At 46.0% G+C, this 23624-nt stretch overlaps 1 protein-coding gene across 1 annotated transcript in view; it reads right to left on the bottom strand.

Annotated features, from left to right (window-relative positions):
• Nucleotides 1–23624, bottom strand: part of CFAP65 (cilia and flagella associated protein 65) — a 162307-nt gene that overhangs the window by 92455 nt on the left and 46228 nt on the right. Inside the window, exons 10-14 of the mRNA XM_082260096.1 lie at nucleotides 22665–22865; nucleotides 16543–16908; nucleotides 13449–13586; nucleotides 9617–9862; nucleotides 2092–2316 (exon numbers count right to left, since the gene is read on the bottom strand). Coding sequence (XP_082116222.1) covers nucleotides 2092–2316; nucleotides 9617–9862; nucleotides 13449–13586; nucleotides 16543–16908; nucleotides 22665–22865 — 1176 coding nt within the window. The remainder of the gene's footprint in view (nucleotides 1–2091; nucleotides 2317–9616; nucleotides 9863–13448; nucleotides 13587–16542; nucleotides 16909–22664; nucleotides 22866–23624) is intronic.

The following is a 23624-nucleotide window of genomic DNA, read 5'->3' on the forward strand; positions in this document are numbered from 1 at the left end:
CACTCCTGAACTCTGCACTGTATACATAGCACACTCCTGAACTCTGCACTCTATACATAGCACACTCCTGAACTCTGCACTGTATACATAGCACACTCCTGAACTCTGCACTGTATAAGTAGCACACTCCTGAACTCTGCACTGTATACATAGCACACTCCTGAACTCTGCACTGTATACATAGCACACTCCTGAACTCTGCACTGTATACATAGCACACTCCTGAACTCTGCACTGTATACCTGGCACACTCCCAAACTCTGGACTCTGTACATAATGCACTCTTGGTATTTGATTCCCCTTTAAGAACCTCCCACTGAAATTTTGACCAGTTTTAAGAGGGGGTTTTGGGGGGGGGGGGGGGTATGTGGTTGAGTTCCTGCACCTTTTTTCTGAGAAAATAAGCCCTGGGGCCACATATATGGGGCCTCTCGGCGATGAAGCCCATCCGCCGAAAGGCTGCATATATGCGTATGACCGGCAGGAAGAGGTTAAGTAATATACAACATTCAGCCATAATAATATGACCACTGACATGTAACGTGAATAACATTGGGGTTGTTTTATTAAAGGCGAACAGACTATGCACTCTGAAAGTGTAGTTGCTACAGAGCTTGGTAAATCAGGGGAAGTTCTGCTGACTTCCATCATCCAATCAAGTACAAGCAGAAATGCTGTTTTTTTTTTTCCTTGCACGTGATTTTGTATTCTTTGCAAATTAAAGCTTTACCTCATTTACTAAGCTCTGGAGCAACTGCACTTGCAGAGATGCATCTTGCACTAGCAAAGTGCACAGTCTATTTGAATAAATCCACCCCAATGAGTATTTTGTTACAATGGCATCTGAAAGTGGGTGGGATATATTAGATAGCAAGTGAACATGTTGTCCCTGAAGTTTGTGATGTGTTAAAAGCAGAAAACAATGGGCAAGCTTAAAATATAACTAAAGGCAAAACTCTTTTAGTTTTGGATACAGTAGAGATGGATTAGAACACATACCAGTTTTTATTGCTGTCTGTTCCCCAGTTTAACATTATCATTGAAAGTGAAAGTGAAAGAAATTAGCCAAATTTTGGGTTGTCCCCAGAAAAATATTAGAGAGTAAATCTTCCAATGGGTACACTAGTTCTGGTGACCTGGGGGTCCCCAAGAATTTCCCTTGATATACAGGGATTTCTTCTCACACTTTGGCTATGAGACAGGAAGTGAAGGGAAATCTGACAGGGGTTATAACCCTCCTTTGATCTATCCAAAATGAAAAAAAAAGTTTTACCTCGAGTTCTACATTAAGGATTTGAGCGACTTTGACAAGGGCCAAATTGTAATGGTTAGATGACTGGGTTAGAGCAACTCCAAAACTGCAGCTCTTGTGGGATGTTTCCGGTCTGCAGTGGTCAGGACTGACCAAATGTGGTCCAAGGATGGAAAACTGGTGAACTGGTGACAGGGTCATGGGCCGCCAAGGCTCGCTGATGCTCATGGGGAGGGAAGGCTGGCCTGTGTAGTCCGATCCAATAGAAGAGCTCAAATTGGTGAAAAAAAGTAAATTCTGGTTCCAATAGAAAGGTGTCAGAACACACACCGCATCGCTGTTTGTTCTGTATGTGGCTGTGTAGCCACAAACCAGTCAGGGTGTCCATTCTGACCCATGTCCACAGCCAAAAGATCCTACAATGGGCAAGTGAGCATCAGAACTGGACCACAGAACAATGGCAGAAGGTGGCCTGGTCTGAAAAATCACATTTTCTTCTACATCATGTGGATGGCAAGATGCTGGGTGCGTCGCTTACCTGGGGAAAAGATGGCATTAGAATGCAGTATATGGAAACAAGGCAGGCTGGTGGAGGCAGTGTGATGCTTTGGGCCATGTCCTGCTGGGATACTTTGAGTCCTGTCATTCATATAGATGCTACTTTGGAATCCATGCCTCGATGGGTCAGGGCTGTTTTGGTGGCAAAAGGGGGACCTACTCAATATTGGGTGTGTAGTCATAATGTTATGGCTGATCGGTATATAGTACCTAAACTAATAAACAGCAGTATCCTAAGAGATAGCATATATACTGAAGTGCTGTCTGACATCGCGTCTTACCAGGGTCTCATTCGGTCTAATAATTCCCTTGCGAGGACTGACTGAGATATAGGATAGGTCGGCTTGTGGGATCTTCCACTCAAAGTTCAGCGGGACTCTGCAGCAGTTCTTCACAGAGTAGGAGCTCTCAGACTCTGTCCCCACATAGGTCGGTTTAAAGTAAAGTCTTCCTTCCTTTTCTAGGTCGAGTTCAGGGGTTTCAGCTCTACAAAACAGAACAATGTCCTTCAAAACAGAAAAAAAAATACAATTAGCAAAACTGCAATCAGAAATCAGTCAGTCTTATACACAGATAGATGGCAACACCCTTTCACAGGGCTATCTTTAACATGGGGCAAAAGGGAGAGCTGCCTTGGGCCTGGTCTTTGTTGTGGGGCCCAAAGCAGCTGAGCTGCCCCTTGAGCCTACGTTGCCCGTAAATAGTTGATAAGTGTAGTTGGCTGTCACTCAGGAGTTGGGAGCGATGGTAATGGGTTGGGTGTTATATCTGCAGCCTGTGTGGTGATTGGCCAGAAAAGTAAGGTAAACCCTGTCCAGGGAGAGTGCCTGCCAGTCCTGGGCACAGTCACACTGACCCCTCTTCCCCACCATGTTCAACAAGCCACAGACCACTGGTCCACGGAAGAACTTCTTTGCTTGACATCTTCTAGACACTATCAAGGTTAGACTACTGGTGGGGGGGGGGGGGGGGCAGTCAATGCAGGGGTCTGTGGAGGGAGGGGAAGGGGATCCTGTGTAATGATGAGGATAGTATGGGGGAAGAGGGTCCTGTCTAATGATGGGGATAGTATGGGGGAGAGGGTCCTGTGTAATGATGGGAATAGTATGGGGAGAGGGTCCTGTGTAATGATGGGGATGGTATGGGGGAGAGGGTCCTGTGTAATGATGGGGATAGTATGGGGGAGAGGGTCCTGTGTAATGATGGGGATAGTATGGGGGAGAGGGTCCTGTGTAATGATGGCAATAGTATGGGGAGAGGGTCCTGTGTAATGATGGGGATAGTATGGGAGAGAGGGTCCTGTGTAATGATGGGGATAGTATGGGAGAGAGGGTCCTGTGTAATGATGGGGATAGTATGGGAGAGAGGGTCCTGTGTAATGATGGGGATAGTATGGGGGAGAGGGTCCTGTGTAATGATGGGGATAGTATGGGGAGAGGGTCCTGTGTAATGATGGGAATAGTATGGGGCAGGGGGTCCTGTGTAATGATGGGGATAGTATGGGGCAGGGGGTCCTGTGTAATGATGGGGATAGTATGGGGGAGAGGGTCCTGTGTAATGATGGGGATAGCATGGGGAGAGGGTCCTGTGTAATGATGGGGATAGTATGGGAGAGAGGGTCCTGTGTAATGATGGGGATAGTATGGGGGAGAGGGTCCTGTGTAATGATGGGGATAGTATGGGGGAGAGGGTCCTGTGTAATGATGGGGATAGTATGGGAGATAGGGATAGTATGGGGGAGAGGGTCCTGTGTAATGATGGGGATAGCGTGGGGAGAGGGTCCTGTGTAATGATGGGGATAGTATGGGAGAGAGGGTCCTGTGTAATGATGGGGATAGTATGGGGGAGAGGGTCCTGTGTAATGATGGGGATAGTATGGGAGAGAGGGTCCTGTGTAATGATGGGGATAGTATGGGGCAGGGGGTCCTGTGTAATGATGGGGATAGTATGGGGCAGGGAGTCCTGTGTAATGATGGGGATAGTGTGGGGGAGAGGGTCCTGTGTAATGATGGGGATAGTATGGGGAGAGGGTCCTGTGTAATGATGGGGATAATATGGGAGAGAGGGTCCTGTGTAATGATGGGGATAGTATGGGGGAGAGGGTCCTGTGTAATGATGGGGATAGTATGGGAGAGAGGGTCCTGTGTAATGATGGGGATAGTATGGGGGAGAGGGTCCTGTGTAATGATGGGAATAGTATGGGGAGAGGGTCCTGTGTAATGATGGGGATAGTATGGGGGAGAGGGTCCTGTGTAATGATGGGGATAGTATGGGGGAGAGGGTCCTGTGTAATGATGGGAATAGTATGGGGAGAGGGTCCTGTGTAATGATGGGGATAGTATGGGGGAGAGGGTCCTGTGTAATGATGGGAATAGTATGGGGAGAGGGTCCTGTGTAATGATGGGGATAGTATGGGGAGAGGGTCCTGTGTAATGATGGGAATAGTATGGGGCAGGGGGTCCTGTGTAATGATGGGGATAGTATGGGGCAGGGGGTCCTGTGTAATGATGGGGATAGTATGGGGGAGAGGGTCCTGTGTAATGATGGGGATAGCATGGGGAGAGGGTCCTGTGTAATGATGGGGATAGTATGGGAGAGAGGGTCCTGTGTAATGATGGGGATAGTATGGGGGAGAGGGTCCTGTGTAATGATGGGGATAGTATGGGGGAGAGGGTCCTGTGTAATGATGGGGATAGTATGGGAGATAGGGATAGTATGGGGGAGAGGGTCCTGTGTAATGATGGGGATAGCGTGGGGAGAGGGTCCTGTGTAATGATGGGGATAGTATGGGAGAGAGGGTCCTGTGTAATGATGGGGATAGTATGGGGGAGAGGGTCCTGTGTAATGATGGGGATAGTATGGGAGAGAGGGTCCTGTGTAATGATGGGGATAGTATGGGGCAGGGGGTCCTGTGTAATGATGGGGATAGTATGGGGCAGGGTGTCCTGTGTAATGATGGGGATAGTGTGGGGGAGAGGGTCCTGTGTAATGATGGGGATAGTATGGGGAGAGGGTCCTGTGTAATGATGGGGATAGTATGGGGGAGAGGGTCCTGTGTAATGATGGGGATAGTATGGGAGAGAGGGTCCTGTGTAATGATGGGGATAGTATGGGAGAGAGGGTCCTGTGTAATGATGGGGATAGTATGGGGGAGAGGGTCCTGTGTAATGATGGGAATAGTATGGGGAGAGGGTCCTGTGTAATGATGGGGATAGTATGGGGGAGAGGGTCCTGTGTAATGATGGGAATAGTATGGGGAGAGGGTCCTGTGTAATGATGGGGATAGTATGGGGAGAGGGTCCTGTGTAATAATGGGGATAGTATGGGGGAAGAGGGTCCTGTGTAATGATGGGGATAGTATGGGGGAGAGGGTCCTGTGTAATGATGGGAATAGTATGGGGAGAGGGTCCTGTGTAATGATGGGGATAGTATGGGAGAGAGGGTCCTGTGTAATGATGGGGATAGTATGGGGGAGAGGGTCCTGTGTAATGATGGGGATAGTATGGGGAGAGGGTCCTGTGTAATGATGGGGATAGTATGGGGGAGAGGGTCCTGTGTAATGATGAGGATAGTATGGGGGAAGAGGGTCCTGTCTAATGATGGGGATAGTATGGGGGAGAGGGTCCTGTGTAATGATGGGAATAGTATGGGGAGAGGGTCCTGTGTAATGATGGGGATAGTATGGGAGAGAGGGTCCTGTGTAATGATGGGGATAGTATGGGGGAGAGGGTCCTGTGTAATGATGGGGATAGTATGGAGAGAGGGTCCTGTGTAATGATGGGGATAGTATGGGGGAGAAGGTCCTGTGTAATGATGGGGATAGTATGGGGAGAGGGTCCTGTGTAATGATGGGGATAGTATGGGAGAGAGGGTCCTGTGTAATGATGGGGATAGTATGGGAGAGAGGGTCCTGTGTAATGATGGGAATAGTATGGGGAGAGGGTCCTGTGTAATGATGGGGATAGTATGGGAGAGAGGGTCCTGTGTAATTATGGGGATAGTATGGGGGAGAGTGTCCTGTGTAATGATGGGAATAGTATGGGGAGAGGGTCCTGTGTAATGATGGGGATAGTATGGGGGAAGAGGGTCCTGTGTAATGATGGGGATAGTATGGGAGAGAGGGTCCCTTGTAATGATGGGAATAGTATGGGGAGAGGGTCCTGTGTAATGATGGGAATAGTATGGGAGAGAGGGTCCCTTGTAATGATGGGAATAGTATGGGGAGAGGGTCCTGTGTAATGATGGGGATAGTATGGGGGAGAGGGTCCTGTGTAATGATGGGGATAGTATGGGGCAGGGGGTCCTGTGTAATGATGGGGATAGTATGAGGCAGGGGGTCCTATGTAATAATGGGGGTAGTATGGGGGAGGGGGTCCTGTGTCATGATGGGGATAGTATGGGGCAGGGGGTCCTGTGTAATGATGGGGATAGTATGGGGCAGGGGGTCCTATGTAATAATGGGGGTAGTATGGGGGAGGGGGTCCTGTGTAATGATGGGGGTAGTATGGGGAGGGGGTCCTGTGTAATGTGTGAGCGAAATTTCATGGGGGGCGCCAAAAAAATGTTTGCCCAGGGCCCAATCAATAATAAAGGAGTTGTAAAGGCAGATTTTTTTTTTTTTATCTTAATGCATTCTATGCATTAAGATAAAAAAACCTTCTGTGTAACAGCCGCCCCAGCACCCCTGATACTTACCTGAGTCCCATCTCTATCCAGCGATGTCCACGAGTCTCTCGGCCAATTGGGACACTCCCTCCTGATTAGCTGAGACACAGCAGCAGGGCCATTGGCTCCTGCTGCTGTCAATCAAAGTCAGTTAGCCAATCAGGAGAGAGAGGGGTGGGCCAAACAGCAGCTCTGTGTCTGAATGGACACACGTAGCTGCAGCTCGGCTCGGGTGCCCCCATAGCAAGCTGCTTGTTGTGGGGGCACTCGACAGAAGGGAGGGGCCAGGAGCAGTGAAGAGGGACCCGAGAAGAGGAGGATTTGAGCTGCCCTGTGCAAAACCATTACACAGAGCAGGTAAGTATAACATGTTTGTTATTAAAAAAAAAAAAAACAAGACTTTACAATCACTTTGAAGACAGCCCTGCCCTTTTATACAGGTACCGATGATTTTGTCACCAGCTGTGTTTTGCGGTTATTATTTCATTGGTAAAGTCATAATGCAATGGTGCAGCCAGAATGTTGTCTGCTTTAGATGCAGAGCTCCCACGGGTCCGTACAGACTGGGAGCCTGCAGAGAAGAAAGTAATAGCAGACAGCAGGAGCCAACTTAAGCATTTAATGACCAGATTTTTAAATGAAATCCGGGGACATATTTTTTTTTTTTTATTGGCAAATAGCAAAGGACTGCATAATAAATAGAGCGCTGGGCACAGGGCTGCATAATACACAGAGCGCTGGGTACAGGACTACATAATACACAGAGCGCTGGGTACAGGACTACATAATACACAGAGCGCTGGGCACAGGGCTGCATAATACACAGAGCGCTGGGTACAGGACTACATAATACACAGAGCGCTGGGTACAGGACTACATAATACACAGAGCGCTGGGCACAGGGCTGCATAATACACAGAGCGCTGGGTACAGGACTACATAATACACAGAGCGCTGGGTACAGGACTACATAATACACAGAGCGCTGGGCACAGGGCTGCATAATACACAGAGTTCTGGGTACAGGACTACATAATACACAGAGCGCTGGGTACAGAACTATATAATACACAGAGCGCTGGGCACAGGACTACATAATACACAGAGCGCTGGGTACATGACTGCATAATACACAGAGCGCTGGGTACAGGACTGCATAATACACAGCGTGCTGGGTACAGGACTACATAAAACAGAGCGCTGGGCACAGGACTACATAATACACAGAGCGCTGGGTACAGAACTGCATAGTACACAGAGAACTGGACACAGAACTGCATAATACACAAAGTTCTGGGCACAGGGCTGCATAATACACAGAGTTCTGGGTACAGGACTACATAATACACAGAGCGCTGGGCACAGGGCTGCATAATACACAGAGTGCTGGGTACAGGAGTACATAATACACAGAGTGCTGGGTACAGGACTGCATAATACACAGAGCGCTGGGCACAGGAGTGCATAATACACAGAGCGCTGGGCACAGGAGTACATAATACACAGAGCGCTGGGTACAGGACTACATAAAACAGAGCGCTGGGCACAGGACTGCATAATACACAGAGCACTGGACACAGAACTGCATAATACACAGAGCGCTGGGCACAGGACTGCATAATATATAGGAGAGTGTTAGGCATAGAGTACAGGGTTCAGAGGTTTGCTATGCAGAGAGGACACTTCTGCCCCCACATCCATAGCTCACCTCTGCACCCTTCTCTCACAGATTATCTCTGCAGCCACCTCTTAGCCCTTCCCCACAACAGCTAAACTCTCCATCTCGCCATGCAGCTGCATCAGCTCTGACTCCTGCTCCCCCCACTACCCTTACCTATGTACAAACAGACCCCCCCTAATCTGCTCACCTCCCAGTCTCAGCCCGCCACACAGTCAATGTTTGGCTCTGCCTCTCCTCCACTGAACAGCAGCAGGAGCCGCAGTGAGACCGTCCAGCAGGAGGCGTCTGCATCTGAGCCACCAGGCTGTTTCTCAGCCAGCATGGGATGCCCTGTCTACATTAATCCAGCCCTGAATCCGGGGACAAAACCGGGGACAGAATTGGACCGGGGACAGTGTCTTCAATCCAAGGACTGTCCCCCAAAACCGGGGATGTCTGGTCACCCTAATTTGAGCTGAAGTGTAATGCCAACATATAATTCCTTCCTTTGTTCTCCTCCCTGCATCAACATGAAATTAAAAATGTTCAACCTAATCATTTTGTGTTCAAGAAATACAGTGCATCCGGAAAGTATTAACTTTTTCCTCATTTTGTTATGTTACAGCCTTATTCCAAAATGGATTAAATTGATTATTTTCCTCAAAATTCTACAAACAATCCCCCATTATAACAACGTAAAAGAAGTTGGTTTGAAATCTTTGCAAATGTATTAAAAATAAAAAAACTGAAAAAATCCCATGTAGATAAGTATCACAGCCTTTGCTCAATACTTTATTAAAGCACCTTTGGCACAAATTACAGCCTCAAGTCTTATGATGAATTTAGTCCATTTTAGAATAAAGCTGTAACATAACAAAATGTGGAAAAAGTGAAGCGCTGTGAATACTTTCTGAATGCACTGTACATCTTTTTGAGACCCAGTGACATCATCCCTGGGTCTCTCTGCTGGTCTTTGCTTTGGCGCACATTCAAGTTTGTTGGATGGGGCCAGTAGGCTCCTGTAAATGTCACAGCACCCTGCCTCAAACATAATATGAAAGAACACATTCTGGCATCCATTTAGATATGTATCCCTGATGATCATTGGGTACTGAGGACTTAGATGTGCCATCTGCTGATCAATTGCATGATCACACTATAATAGCATGTAATCAAGCAACTGATCAGCAGATTGCACAGCTAAAATCTGAAGCATTCAGTGGCTAGCAGGAATGCATGTGTAAAGGGAAGCACAGTACTGGCGCCAGCCCTAGAGATCATGTTCACACATGATAAGAAGCAAAAATGATTGATATCTAATAGATATTATAAAGCTATCACAACTATTATAAATCCATCCTGCTACTGTAGACAGCTAATATGACTGCCCCATGGGCATATTTGGTATGGAGAGGACAGGATCACTTTAAAGGACCTATTTTCCAAACGTCTGCCTCTATCCAACAGAAAATGATTCTTACCTGAGTGAAGTCAGTACTGTAATTGAGCTGCAGTGGTAGAGTGTTCCTTATCAGTCCAGGTTCATGAGGGCTGGTCCTTACCAGCAATATTTGATGAGACCCGGGTGCCAGGTGACCGGAGGCTGGCTTTACCTGGACATTGGGGCAGCACTTCTGGTCTATGACATAAGTCATTATCATGGAGCCAGTGTTCTTTATCAGCAGACTGCGATGTGTGTGCTCATCTAGTCTCACTGGCGGAAAAACCTACAACACATAAGATCACTGTAGTTATTGTAGTGTATATTACATACTGAAATAACGCATACATCATACATATACATATACCATAGGGCAGCACAGTAACTTAGTTGTTACACCTCTGCCTTGCAGGACTGGAACCCCTTGGTTCACATCAATATCTGCATGGAGTTCTATGTACTCCCTGTGCTTGTGTGGGTTTCCTCCAGGTACTCTGGTTCCCTCCAATACTCCAAAGGCATACTTGTAGGTTAATTGGCTGCTGACTAAAATGGCCCCAGTATGCATAGGTATGCATGTGAGACAGGGACCATAGATAGTAAGCCCATTGAGGTCAGGGACTGGTGTGAATGTACAGTATGTAAAGGTGCTGTGTAAATTATCAGTGCTATATAAATACCAATAAGAAATAAATCTTACATACTGTACTAGTGTGTATAACCGGGGCCAACAAGCTGTCAATCACAATCTACCTGTCGACCGTAGGTAGCCGACGGGTAGATCCCGAACATGTCCCTGCTTTGCTGGTCCTTCCCCCAGCCTCCACCGCTCTCATATTCACTTCACAGCAGAGAGCGGGAGGCAGCACAGTACTGGATGGAGGGCGGGAGCTGCCAGAGTTAACTTTCAAGTTAACTAGCAGGTGATTGGTTTCTAGAACGCTGGGCGGTCCTAGAAACCAATCACCAGCTTGTTAATATGAAACGTTAACTCCAAGAGCTCCTGCTCTCCATCCAGTCCTGTGTTGCTTCCCGCTCTCCGTTCTGCAGTACACCATACCTGCCAACTGTCCCGTTTTTCCCGGGACAATCCCAGCAAATAGGAACCTGTCCCGGGTAATTTACACTGTCCCTGTTAATCAGGGACAATGTAAATCATTTAAAAAAAAAAAAAAAAAACATTTTTTTTTTTTTTTTTTTAATTTTGTTGCACACAGTGTCGCTCTCACCCCAGCTATGTGTTGTTGTTCTGGCAGCAGGTTGTCTCTCTCTCTCTCTGCCCGCTCACTCTTCTTGTCTGTCGCAAATTTAACGTGTCACCGAAGCCAGGGTGTCAGCATGGTGCACTTTCCCGAAATCCGCCAGCAGGGGGAGGCAGAGCACCTTCCGACAAGCTGACACTTTAGAATTGCAGGGAATTGTGATGAGAATTTTAAACTTTAGGCAGAAGTAGTGCAGCTGAATGGGAGAATTATTCCAACTCTGCTACTTTGGCCTCAAGTTTTCAATTCCCTTTTCAATTTCCTGTAATTCTCTCTTTATGAAGAGACCCTATAATCTGATAAGTAGGCGGAGATTAATTATGCAGACTGGGCGGAGCTTCAGGGAAGTGGGTGTGGTACGTAATTGATAGCTGTGCTGCAAAGTGTCCCTGGAAATTTTTTTTCAAATGTTGGCAACTATGGTACACTGATTGTAAGGTAAGAGAGTGCTACCTAAACACTGGTGTGTGTTTGTGTGGGGGGATGATGTGATTGGGGAAAAGGACACTGCTGGGGGTGGGGGCAGAAGACACTGCTATGAGGGGCAGAGAACACTACAGTGGGGGGTGATGTGGGGAGGCACAGGACACTACAGTGAAGGTGCACTACAGTGAAGGTGGGCAGAAGACGCTGCCTTTGGGGAGGGGGGGGGACAGGACACTACTGTAGGTAGGGAGAGGGGCAGAGGACACTACTGTGGGAGGGGGGGGGGCAGAGGACACTGCTTTTTGGGGCAGAAGACACTACAGTGAGGGGGAGGGTGATGTTAAGGGGAGCTGAGAACACTACAGTAGGGGGGGGGGAGCAAGGGACACTACTGTGTGGGGGGCAGAGTACATTACTGAAGGGGGTAAAGTGGACACACTATGTGTTCTTCATGTCATTTTGTATTTTATTTTTATTGGGGCTTGATAGTTTTTTGTTTTTTTTAAAGGCAACCCCCTCCCCCAAAGTGGTCCATCGCGTCTGTCCTATTCTTTTTGTTTGTTTTATATATATATTTTTATATTTGTAATATATATATATATATACGCTTTATATATGTGTTTGGGTATAGATCTATGTTTATCCCAAGCATGTTTCAGTCCAACTCGTAAGCCAGGAAATCCCTGATAGACCCAGTGTCCCCATTGTTGGGTAACCACGTGTCCCGGATCACCCGGGACAGTCCCGCATTTGGAGAGTCTGTCCCGGGTCCCGATCACCCTCATTCCGGGACAATGCAGTGTCCCGGAATGATCTGAGCCCGCGAGCCACCGTCCGCCGACCGCTGCTGTGCTGAGCCTGTGACAGATAGTCACTTCCTTATGCGATCGCTCCACCCACCTCCTCCTTCTCCAGGGCCCAGGGCATGCAAAGGGAGTTACTTGCACACAGCAGGGACTCGTGTGATCTTCTTCACTCTCCAGTGTCTCCACCCATCTCCTTCTCTGGCGCCCACGGCTCACTGCCCCGCAGCATGCAGAGGGAGAGACTTGTTCTGTGTGCTGCTGCTGCACTGCTGGCTCAGATCCATGGTTGCCCCGACTTCTCTTCCTCCAGCTCCAGCCCAAGGCCCAGCTGTCTGTGGGACCAGTGGACCACTCACCAGAGGGGATATTAGAAGATGAGGATTGGAATAGTAATGAAGAAGAAGGTGAGGTGACACAAGTGACGGCACTGGGGGACAGTAATGAAGCTGACAAGTGAGGGGATATGAGGATGGCACAGGGGAACAATGAAGGTTACAAAGGGGAACAACAACTGAGGGAATAGTAATGAAGAAGAAGGTGACACGAGTGGGGGACAGTAATGAAGGTGATAAGTGAGGGGTCATGAAGGCGACACAGGGAAACAACAACTGAGGGAATAGTAATGAAGAAGAAGGTGACACAAATGGGGGGACAGTAATGAAGGTGACAAGTGAGGGGATATGAAGATGACACAGGGGAACAATAACTGAGGGAATAGTAATGAAGAAGAAGGTGACACAAGTGGGGGAAAGTAATGAAGGTGACAAGTGAGGGGATATGAGGATGACACAGGGGAACAATAACTGAGGGAATAGTAATGAAGAAGAAGGTGACACAAGTGGGGGGACAGTAATGAAGGTGACAAGTGAGGGGATATGAGGGGGACACAGGGGAACAATAACTGAGGGAATAGTAATGAAGAAGAAGGTGACACAGGTGGATGACAGTTAAGAAGCTGACAAGTGAGGGGATATGAAGGTGACACAGGGGACCACTGTTCGCTTTGGCAAAAAAAGTATCAAAAATCATCTTTTTTTGGGCGGGTGGGGGGAGTTGTCGGGGGTGTCCCTGAATGGCAGTTTGGAAATGTGGTCACCCTACCCCATTGCCCTATTGGAAGATGTTCCCTCTATTTCTCTTCTGTGACCATTCAACATTTGGAATGGTCTTTCATTTTCTGTGATAATGGTCACCAGTACATATAGAGAGGGTGAATCTACCTGACGGGGGCACAGACAGAAATAAAAACCTGTTAGGGATTCTAATCTGTTACCTCTTCATCCAAAACTAAAGAAAAAGCTTTGCCTTCAGCTCTGCTTTAAGGGTATATGTAGTACATACTGTCCAATGTTTTACTCAGAGATTCTTTAGCTCTTACCATGCGAGGAGAATCCAGAACACAGCTGGGTACAAAGTGCTCCTGTCCTAACTCAAAGGTGTGGCCTCTCACCCGTAGGGTAATGCACCAAGGGGGGCAGACAGTGGCGTCTTTCACATTACGATAATCCCGCAGAACCTGTAAATAAAGATTGATTCTCCAAATATGAATGATGATGGTGCTGATGGTCCATGAGAATGTGTAGTCGCTTCATACATATTTTCATTTTACCTTTCTGATCCTGCCTGGCTCTGCCCTCCCATCTGTAAACTGACCATGGCGTATCATGGCTGCTGAGCCCTGACACCGTGGTCAGTTTACATGCCTCAGTCATCCGCACCCCTCCCCTCCCTGATTGTCAGCTAGTGACAGTCTCTGCCCCTCCACTCCTGCGGCTAAAATAACATTTACATTTTTATATAATCCTCTCAATTTACTAATCCTGTGTTCTTCTTGTGTGTGCACTTTATTTAAAAAATGCCGCCTATACCTGATGTCAGAGTGCCGCACGACGCTCACGTGACCGGCCGCCTCTCTCCTCCTCTCCTCACGTCAGCAGGGGGGATTCTCGGCCCCTCCCACTGCAGCTGTCAGATGGAGAGAGGAGGGAGGCAGCCGGTCACGTAAGTGCCTAGCGGTGCTCTGAAATTACGTATAGACAGCACACACAAGGGCACACGGTATTAGGAAACAGAGAAGATTAGATAAAATCTATATAGTGGCTTAACAACCACTTTAGCCACTTTCTGTCCCTAGGCTGTATATATATAGCGTCTCAGGACCATGTGGTTATTCAAGGGTTGCAGCCATGATCCTGGTTTCATTTTTGTCAGCCAACTTTCCAGTTAAAGTGATCCAAGCCACCCAATCACCTTTACAGCACTCAGAAGGCCCCCTCTTGCTGCCATTCCAGGGCTCTTCTGTTCCACTGGGGAGCCGGGACTGCTGTAAATGGTTGGGTCGGCTGCACTTAGATGAAAAGGAGGAACGTCCCTTCCCCGATCTCCTCTGTCACGAATGAAGGTAGCAGCAACAAGGATTTCGTTACTTCCGGTTTCAGTTCGAGTTTTCCCCTCCATGGCACAGCCAAAAAAGCAGCCGATCAAAGAGATCTCTGTTTGATTGGCTGTCTTGGAGGGCAGAAGAGCGAATAAGGGGTTTTATAGACTCCTGATCTCTTAACAAAATGTGACTGTCACTCCCCAAGCTATTACATGGCTGTTGCTTGTGATAGCAATATAGTTGAATGAAAAAAAAAAAAGAAAGAAAATGTAAAAAAAATAAAATTCAACCACTTTCAGGGCACTTTCACCCCCTTCCTGCCCAGGCCAATTATAAGCTTTTAGCGCTATTGCATTTTGAATGACAACTGCACGGTCATGCAACACTGTACCTAAACACAATATATGTCATTTTTCTTTTACCACAAATAGAGCTTTCTTTTGGTGGTATTTGATCACCGCAAGGTTTTTTTATTTTTTGCTAAACAAATAAAAAAAAGACCGAAAAGTTTTTTTGTTTTTTTTTGTTTATGTTATCAAATTTTGTAAATAAATAAGTTTTTTCCTGCACTGATGAGCAGGGATAAGGCCGTACTGACAGGCACTGATGAGGAGGCACTGATGGGGTGGCACTGATGATGAGGCACTAATATGCAGCACTGATGGGCGCTGATAGGCGGCACTGATATACAGCACTGATTGGCACTGATAGGTAGCATTGATATGCAGCATTGGTGTGCACTGATAGGCGGCACTGATAGGCAGCACCGATGGGCACTGATAGGCAATGATGGGCACTGGTGGGTGGCACTGATAGATGGCAATGATGGGCACTGGTGGGCGGCACTGATAGATGGCAATAATGGGCAGCACTGATGAGGAGGGCACTGACAGGCTCCCTGAGCACTGATTGGCATCCCTGGTGGCATGGGCGGGCATCCCTGGTGGCCATGGGTGGGCATCCCTGGTGGCCATGGGTGGGCAATCCCTGGTGGCTCTAGTGGCATCCCCTAAGAGTCTGCACTGGTAATCAATGCTCTGATTACCAGCACAGAGCCCCCCACCCCGTCAGGAGAGCCGCCGATTGGCTCTCCTCTACTCGCGCCTGTCAGGCGCAAACTGAGGAAAGCCGATTAATGGCATTTCCTATTTACTTTGCGACCAGCTGTGATTGGGCACAGCTGGTCACATGGTAAAGAGCCTACGTCATAGGCACTTTACCGGGGTCGGAGATGCGGTGTGTCAGAGTGACACACCGCACCACTGACCGCCGCTCCGCGATCTATCCTGCTGGACGTCATATGATGCTCAGCCAGGATAGAGCAGCCATTTTGTAGGCGTCATTTTGCTATATGACAGGGGGGAAGTGGTTAAATAAAATAAATACAAAAAATTGAATTCACCCCCGTCCCCCTGATTACACGCAGACGTGCACACAGGCCCCTAAGCATATTGCAATAATTATTTTTTTAAATCTCCCCTGTGTGTGGCATCACCACGAAAGTCAGAGTGAGAGCAATAATTCTAGTGCCAGAGCTCATGTTTCACTCTAAACTGGTAACCTGTAAAGGCTTTTAAAGCGTCACCTATCGATAATTTGAAATACCGAACTTTGTCAGCATTTCACCGGCAAGCACAATTTTAAATGTAGCGCAGTTGAGCAGCAATTTATTTTTCAGGTCTGGTTAGGTCTATCCTATAACTAGGGGTTGATTGCTCCTTCCTGTCTCTGGAAGAAGCTTCTGGAAATAGAATAGGAGGATCAATCTCAGGGTTGTGAGTACTTATCTAACCTCAGTCAATCTCGGGGAAGAGGCGCCCAGAAGCTATGGCTGGGGAGAAGAATAACGTTTGGGAGGGTCTGTTCAGAGCTCTCTATCCTGGGGCCTCTGCCCTGTAAGGCAGTCTGTGTTACTAAAGACATCTAGTGGCTGAAAGGAATTACTGCATGAGACAGCTCTGGATGGACGGAGAATAATGCAACAAAAGTTGCCTTTTGATTTTTACTTTTTATTAGTTTAAAACTTGTAAATTTAGGAAGGTTCTCTACTGTAGTTATGTTTTTCTTCCTCGGTCTCCCTCACTCAGCTCACCTTGTAGAAGATGAAGCCCTCCAGTTCTGCCTCATACAAAGTATTTATCTGTGAGGGTTGGAAGACCACTCTGAAGGCGGTGGATTTCAGTGGTGGGATGTCCGTTACTTCTGGGGTGACCCGGAATGGGCTGTGAGCTTTGCAGGTCCACATGACAGTCACTTTCCCCTTAGTGTGATTGGTCAAGGACAGAGGAAGAGGTTCAGATAGCATTTCTTGTGTGCGTCCCACACATCGACCAAAATCAAAGTCTCTGGTGCTGGCTGTAATGTGTGATAACAATGTAGAGTCCTCATGATTGAAGTCATCATTAAAGTATTCAGAGGCAGCATCAGGAAGGGGGTGTTTCTCCGGAGTGTCCTCAAACTAAAGAAAATCAAACATTCAGTTTGTTTTCATTACTTTCAGATTAATTTAATTAAAAATGCTGTTTTAATAATGTTCCTTTACAAATATAATGTCTATATAGATACACAGGGGTGCATTTACTAAAACTGGAGCACTCTGTTGCAGCTGTGCATGGTAGCCAATTAGCTTCTAACTTCAGCTTGTTCAATTAAAGTGGTTGTAAACCTCAGACATTAAATATGAACAAAGCGTATCTTTCTATAGTGTGTACTTGTCTCAATTAAGAGCACTACGTGTCATTTCTCTCTGCTGCCTCCTTCCTCTGCTATCAGCCTGAATCACTTCTGACAAGTTTTCCTGACACCAAGAGATAAAAGGTGACAGAGGAGGGAGATCTAGCACACAGCCTGTGATTGTCAGCCTCAGCTCAGCTCATGTGTGCTGTCTGGAGGGGGATGTGTCCCTTCCCTCCAATCAGCTCTCAGAGCTCTCCTCACACAGCTCTCTTTATTGAGCACTGCAGAGTGCAACTGCAGCTCTTTGCTCCCTTTTTTCTGAACTCTCAGACAGGTTTTAAAATTCAGCATTTTGAACGGATGTAGAGAAGAAAAGACTGCAGATAGACAGGTACAACTTATGTAGGAGGATTAGTTTCATCTCTGTGTATCAACTGGGGCCAGTCACTTAACTTGGCATTTGTAAGGGTCACTTTAGGCTTTGACAATGAAACCTGGAAGCTGATTGGGTATTTGCAGAGTTGCACCAAATGTACTGCCCAGTTTTAGTAAATCTCGCCTATAGTGTTAGTCAAAATTGTTCTCTATGCATCTGATAAACATGGGATCACAATGGCTATATTTCTTCTTCAGTCTGACACTGATCCATGGAATTGCACTAGTTTTGGATAGAGTGGAGAAGGATTAGAACACAAGTCATGTCTGTACCCCCTTAGGGAGATTCACCCTGTCGGGACTAATGGGGGTGATTCAAATAATAATAGGTAATTAACAAATAGAATAAAAATGATTTTAAAAGCCATGTATATTCATATTATGCACATAAGATTCTGAACATTTTAACTTCCATCTTGTTTTTAAGGTGAGGGAGAGTTCATATGTACTTGTTAAACAAAAGGTCTATGGTTTCAACAGAGATCTTTGTATTCCTTTTATCATAAATAAGGGGGTACATGGACATCTCATCAGATAAGGACAATTAGCGAGACACCATACTAGTCTAGCTCAGTGTTCTTCATCAGACATTTAAAGAAGAACTATATAAGTTTTTGAAGATACATTATTATGTGTGTGAAGATATTAGCCATAATTATGTCATTATATTATGTAAGGCATATACATATATATTTAGGAATGTTATATTATATTTTGGGTTTATATTCTCATAGTAGTAATCTTACTTAGACTTAAGACTAGAGTGAATACTAATTACTTCATTTTAAGGTATGTGGTAGGAGTGTTTATATAAGCGTTGTTGTAGAATAGACTAAGTAATAGATCTTACAAACTAGACGCTCTGTCTGACAGCCCTATGGCATGGTCAAATAAGTAATGGCTATTCACTAGCCAGAGGTCAAGAGGTAATCAGATAAGAAGAGTGGTAATTGTTCTAATTATTATTTAACTACAAAATCTAATGAACGGTACGATACTGCCCTCTATAGACAAAATACCAAATGCAGTTTTGAGATAATTTCAGATATCCCCATATAGAAATATTATATTGTATTAAAAATAATTATTATTAAAATGGTTTACCAGATCCAATAATTGCCAGAGAATGGTGGAGATACAGATGGACATTTATGTATGTACTGGAAGTATGGACAAAGTTGTATGTTGTGTTTTGTGATTACTCTTACATATAGAGAAATCATCCTTTAATTTTATTATACGAACATTTAATTATTTAAAGAGGTGTGACTCTGACCTCACCAGTTTAGGTATAGAATATCCCAGCCAATGGGAATAATGTTTCATTCCTCTGGGTTTAACTTATGGTAATTTTTATAGCCCTTTTTTCTTACCATATAAAAGAACACCCCAGATATGAGGCACATTACACTACTGACAACACACCTCACACTTACATCACACACGCTACTACGTCAATCTATAGACTCATCCAGACATACTCTATTTGGTCCATCATTCATCTGAAACTTGAAGGGAATCCACCATCCATCTTAGGACTCTGGTAACGACCATTTGAAGCTAGCGGCCATCTTAAGTGTGGTAAATATGCCTTGCTGTATTAGTTGATTTTATTTGACAATTGTTTATTTCCTTCCTTATATGTTTTATATTGCATATTTAAGGGTAATGAGATTACAATCCCAGCCGTATAAACCATAGTAGATTTTTCTCTAAAAAGCTGATTTTTGTTTTTATACATTTTTATTAATATCAGATTTGGCATGGCTTATTCTCACTCATCTGCAGTGAAGTGACTTTCAGCTATGCATTGCGCAGACCATTGTAGTCTGTTTATATAGAACATTTATTTATGGCTTATGCTATACCTGGGAAGAAATGGTAATCTTGATTTCATTTTGTTCTGCTTTCACTTTGTTTTAATTTCACTTTCATTATTGAGCTAAACATCACATTGCATTGATTATTTGAAGTTAGTATTTTATGTAGAGTTGTTTCTTTGTGTCACTTCTTGTTTGATCATATATTGTGTTTACATGTCTTGAGAATAAATATTTTTATATATATTCCATACTGTAGACTGTACTCACTAAGATTGGTATATGCTTTTAAAAAGAAATTAATCAATTAAAAAGAATTCACGACATTGATTTGTGGAATAAGTGAAGAGTCCTATCGCACAGATCTTTGCTTATTACCATAAATAGACACTGTTATATCAGAGCAGTATAAATATTCTGACATATTGAAGTACGAGCGCAAGATATTATTATTAAATATTCTTACAACCCTTTCTATTTGTCCTGTTTACCATTATCACCGAGAGTGAAAGCGAAAGAAAACCCCAGAACTGGAATAGAGGGGAAATCTACCAATAGGGATACTAGTTTTGGTGACACCCCAGGATTCCCTCACTTTGGGAGGAATTTCCTTTCACTTTCTGTTTGGCTATGGGACAGGAAGTGAAGAGAAATCTCCCCAAAAGGACACAGATGGCAAAAAAATGCCAGGGGTGATAACCCTCCTTTAATCTATCAAAAAATAAATAAATAAATAAATAATTAGCCTTTAGTCTTACTTTAGGATGGCTCCATCTGTGGTGTCTGACATTCAGGTTTAAAGCGGTTGTAAATCCTATACCCAGTGACTGGCCTCAGATAATACACAAAGATGAAACAAATTCTCCTACATAAGTGCTACTGAAGTCGTCTCCTTTCTACATCCCTTCAAAGTGCTGAATTTAGATAAAATCCTTCTGCATCTGTTGGGGACGGAGAGCTGCATGTAGAGCTCTTGTACACTGTGTGAGAGCTGATTGGAGGAAAGGGACACCCCCCCCCCTTCACACATGGCAGAGGATTGAAGGAATGATGCAGAACTGTGTGCTGAGCTCTCCTCCCCGTCACCATTTTATCTCCGGGGTCAGAAAAATTTGTCAGAAATTACTCATGCTGATAACAGAGGAAGAAGCACCAGAGAGAAACAACACTCTGAGCTTTGGAGAGAGATAAATAAACACTACAGATATATGTGCTTTGTTCAGATTTCATGACTGAGGTTTACAGCCACTTTAAGATGGCTCCATTTGCATAGGAGCAATGGAAACCTGGCAGATGTTCTAATCTCTCTCCATCCTATCCAAAAGTGAAAAAAAAAATATTGCCATTAGTGATACTTAAAAAATCACACACACTCCAGAAAAAAAAACAGAAAAGAAGGGAAGTTATAAACTGATCTGTGATGCTGGATATTAATGTGTACTAGGGATTGACCAATATAGTTTTTTCATTGCCGATACCGATATTTTGGTCATCACGTATCGATATTTTAACTTGACAGGTACTCTTGTGAAGGGATCTGGGGGTCTAAAAGACCCCAAACTCCTCCTCTGCACTTAAAAGCATTCAAAATGCCAAGTTTGGCTGTTTTGAATGCTGTCATTTTTTTGAATCTGGCACCGAGTACCCAGAAGTGATGTCATAACATTTTTGCATGGAGACCCGATCAGAGCCCTGCAGGCTGTGCAGGCTGGTTGCCCGGGTTTCCCGGTGGGACTGGAGACCTGGGCGAGCCGCGGAAGGCGGCAGGAGGGGGGTACGTCCCCTCCCATTCCTTGTAATGACAGCCAAGCGGCTTCTCAGCCGCATCAGTTGTCATTACAAGACAGCCGACCGTCGGCTATGGACGCCAGTACCGGGGTGATGCCTCTAGCTACAGGCATCACTTCGGTACAAGCACTTTCCCAAATATCGGTAATAATCGCGGAAAGTGCATATCGGCCCTCAATATTAACCACTTGCCTACTGTGCACTTAAACACCCTTCCCATCCAGGCCAATTTTCAGCTTTCAGCGCTCTCACACTTTGACTGACAATTGCGCGGTCATGCTACACTGTACCCATATGAAATTTTTATCATTTTTTTCACACAAATAGAGCTTTCTTTTGGTGGTATTTAATCATCTCTGGGTTTTTTATTTTTTACAAAAAAAAAGAATAAAGACAGAAAATTTTGAAAAAAAAAAAAGTTTTTCTTATTTTCTGCGAGTAAATTTTGAAAATAAATTTTTCTCCTTCACTGATGTGTGCTGATGAGGCGGCACTGATGGGCACTGATAGGCTGCACTGATGGGCACTGATGAGGTGGCACTTATGGGCACTGATGAGGTGGCACTTATGGGCACTGATGAGGAGGTACTAATATGCCGCACTGATGAGCACTGATAGGCGGCACTGATAGGCGGCACTGATAGGCGGCACTGATGAGCACTGATAGGCGGCACTGCTGGGCACTGAGAGGTGGCACTGCTGGGCACTGAGAGGTGGCACTGCTGGGCACTGAGAGGCGGCACTAACGGGCGGCACTGATGGGCACTGAGAGGCGGCACTGATGGGCACTGGCGGATGGCACTGATGGACACTGACGGGTGGCACTGATGAGCACTGATGGGCGGCACTGATGAGCACCGATGGGCAGCACCATCAGTGCCCACACTCAGTGCCCATAGTGCTGCCAGTCAGTGCTCATCAGTGCCTAGATGAGCAGGCACTGATGGGCACTGACTGGCAGCACTATGGGTATGATTGTGGGCATTGATGGGGGACACTGATGACGGGCACTGTGGGCACTGTTGGGGGCAATTTGTATGTTTTTTTACCTTTTAGTAATCAGGGCACTGGTGATCAGTGCCCTGATTACATGTCTCTGTGTCCCCGGCGGCTGATGGCTCCCCCTCCTTCCTCACACTGCAGGCTCCGTGCGAGGAAGGAGCGCCGGCGATGAGAGATGATCTCATATGTTTACATATGAGATCATCTCTCATTGGATGGTCCGATCACGTGGTGAATGGCCACTGTGATTGGCCATTCACCACGATCTCTGATCGGCTGTGTCCAAGGGACACGGCCGATACAGATTCTCCCCGATGCGCGCTCACGGGAGCGCGCGGGGAGCCTGCTTCTGGGAGGCCGTTTAAAAACGGCCTCCCGAAAATTCGAGTCCGCGCTGCAGCCGTATATAGGCTGTAGCGCGGATGCGAGGAAGTTAATTGGCTTTGCCGATAATCGATCGATCCCTAATGTGTACTATTGTCAGAGTCCTGACCTGTTCCTGAAGAACCAGAGCCCCCTCAATATCCGTGTTTAGCTTCTTTTCCTCTATCATGGCATCCAGGATATCTGGTGGGTAGATTGTCAGTCCCCGTGCCATGTTTGTTCTGTAAAGGGATAGATGCTTAGAAAGCACAATGACCGGCTTATCCGTGTCCGAGTGACAAGTCCCAATCAAGTCCACAAACAAAGGATCCTGGAATACAAGAACATGTTATGTAGTTATCTAGACTGCAAAGCTTACAATAGTAAATGCAACCACACAGCAATTAGGGTCATTGTCTTAGAAGATCAGCATAACAGCCAGACAATTAGTATTTTCAGGAGGTTACCAATGGCAGCCTTTCACATTTCCCATAAAATAGGTTTACTTTAGAGCAGAACCCCAGGCACACAGCTAATTACACAGATTAAATACATCCACTGTAGCTGTTTTATCTGCCATAGGAGAAGCAGAAGACTGATAAGCTCATCTCTTTGTCATGCTGCTTTTTTCCCTTTCAGCATGCCCACTGTTAGCACAGTGAAGGCTCGTTTGGCTGTATTTCTCCTATGGATCACAGGAGTGCAGTTTCATTTTGCAGTTCATTTTCAGCAGAGAGCGGGCTGAAGTCCGCTCTCTGCTGACGTCACAGAGTTGATCCAGGTGAGCTGCTGAGAGCCTGAGCCAGCCACTCTTGCCCCCTCCACAGTCCAGGGCTACTGTGAGCACTGGAGGGGCAGAGCAGAGTGCCGGGGACTGACAGTCACCAGCTCCCTGCAGGCTGAGGACCAAGAGCTGAGCAATCCGCAGTGTTTGATCACTCAGTTCTCTGTCTTAGAGGCGGCGGGGGACAGATGTGAGGCGGCGGGGGACAGATGTGAGGCGGCGGGGGACAGATGCAGCTGGAATCAGTGCTGCAGCCATCTAGGCAAGTACAATTTTTTTTTTGTTTTTACAATTACCAAACTTTTC

Source organism: Pelophylax lessonae, assembly GCF_965119305.1.
Source record: "Pelophylax lessonae genome assembly, chromosome: 6".
Taxonomy (NCBI): domain Eukaryota; kingdom Metazoa; phylum Chordata; class Amphibia; order Anura; family Ranidae; genus Pelophylax; species Pelophylax lessonae.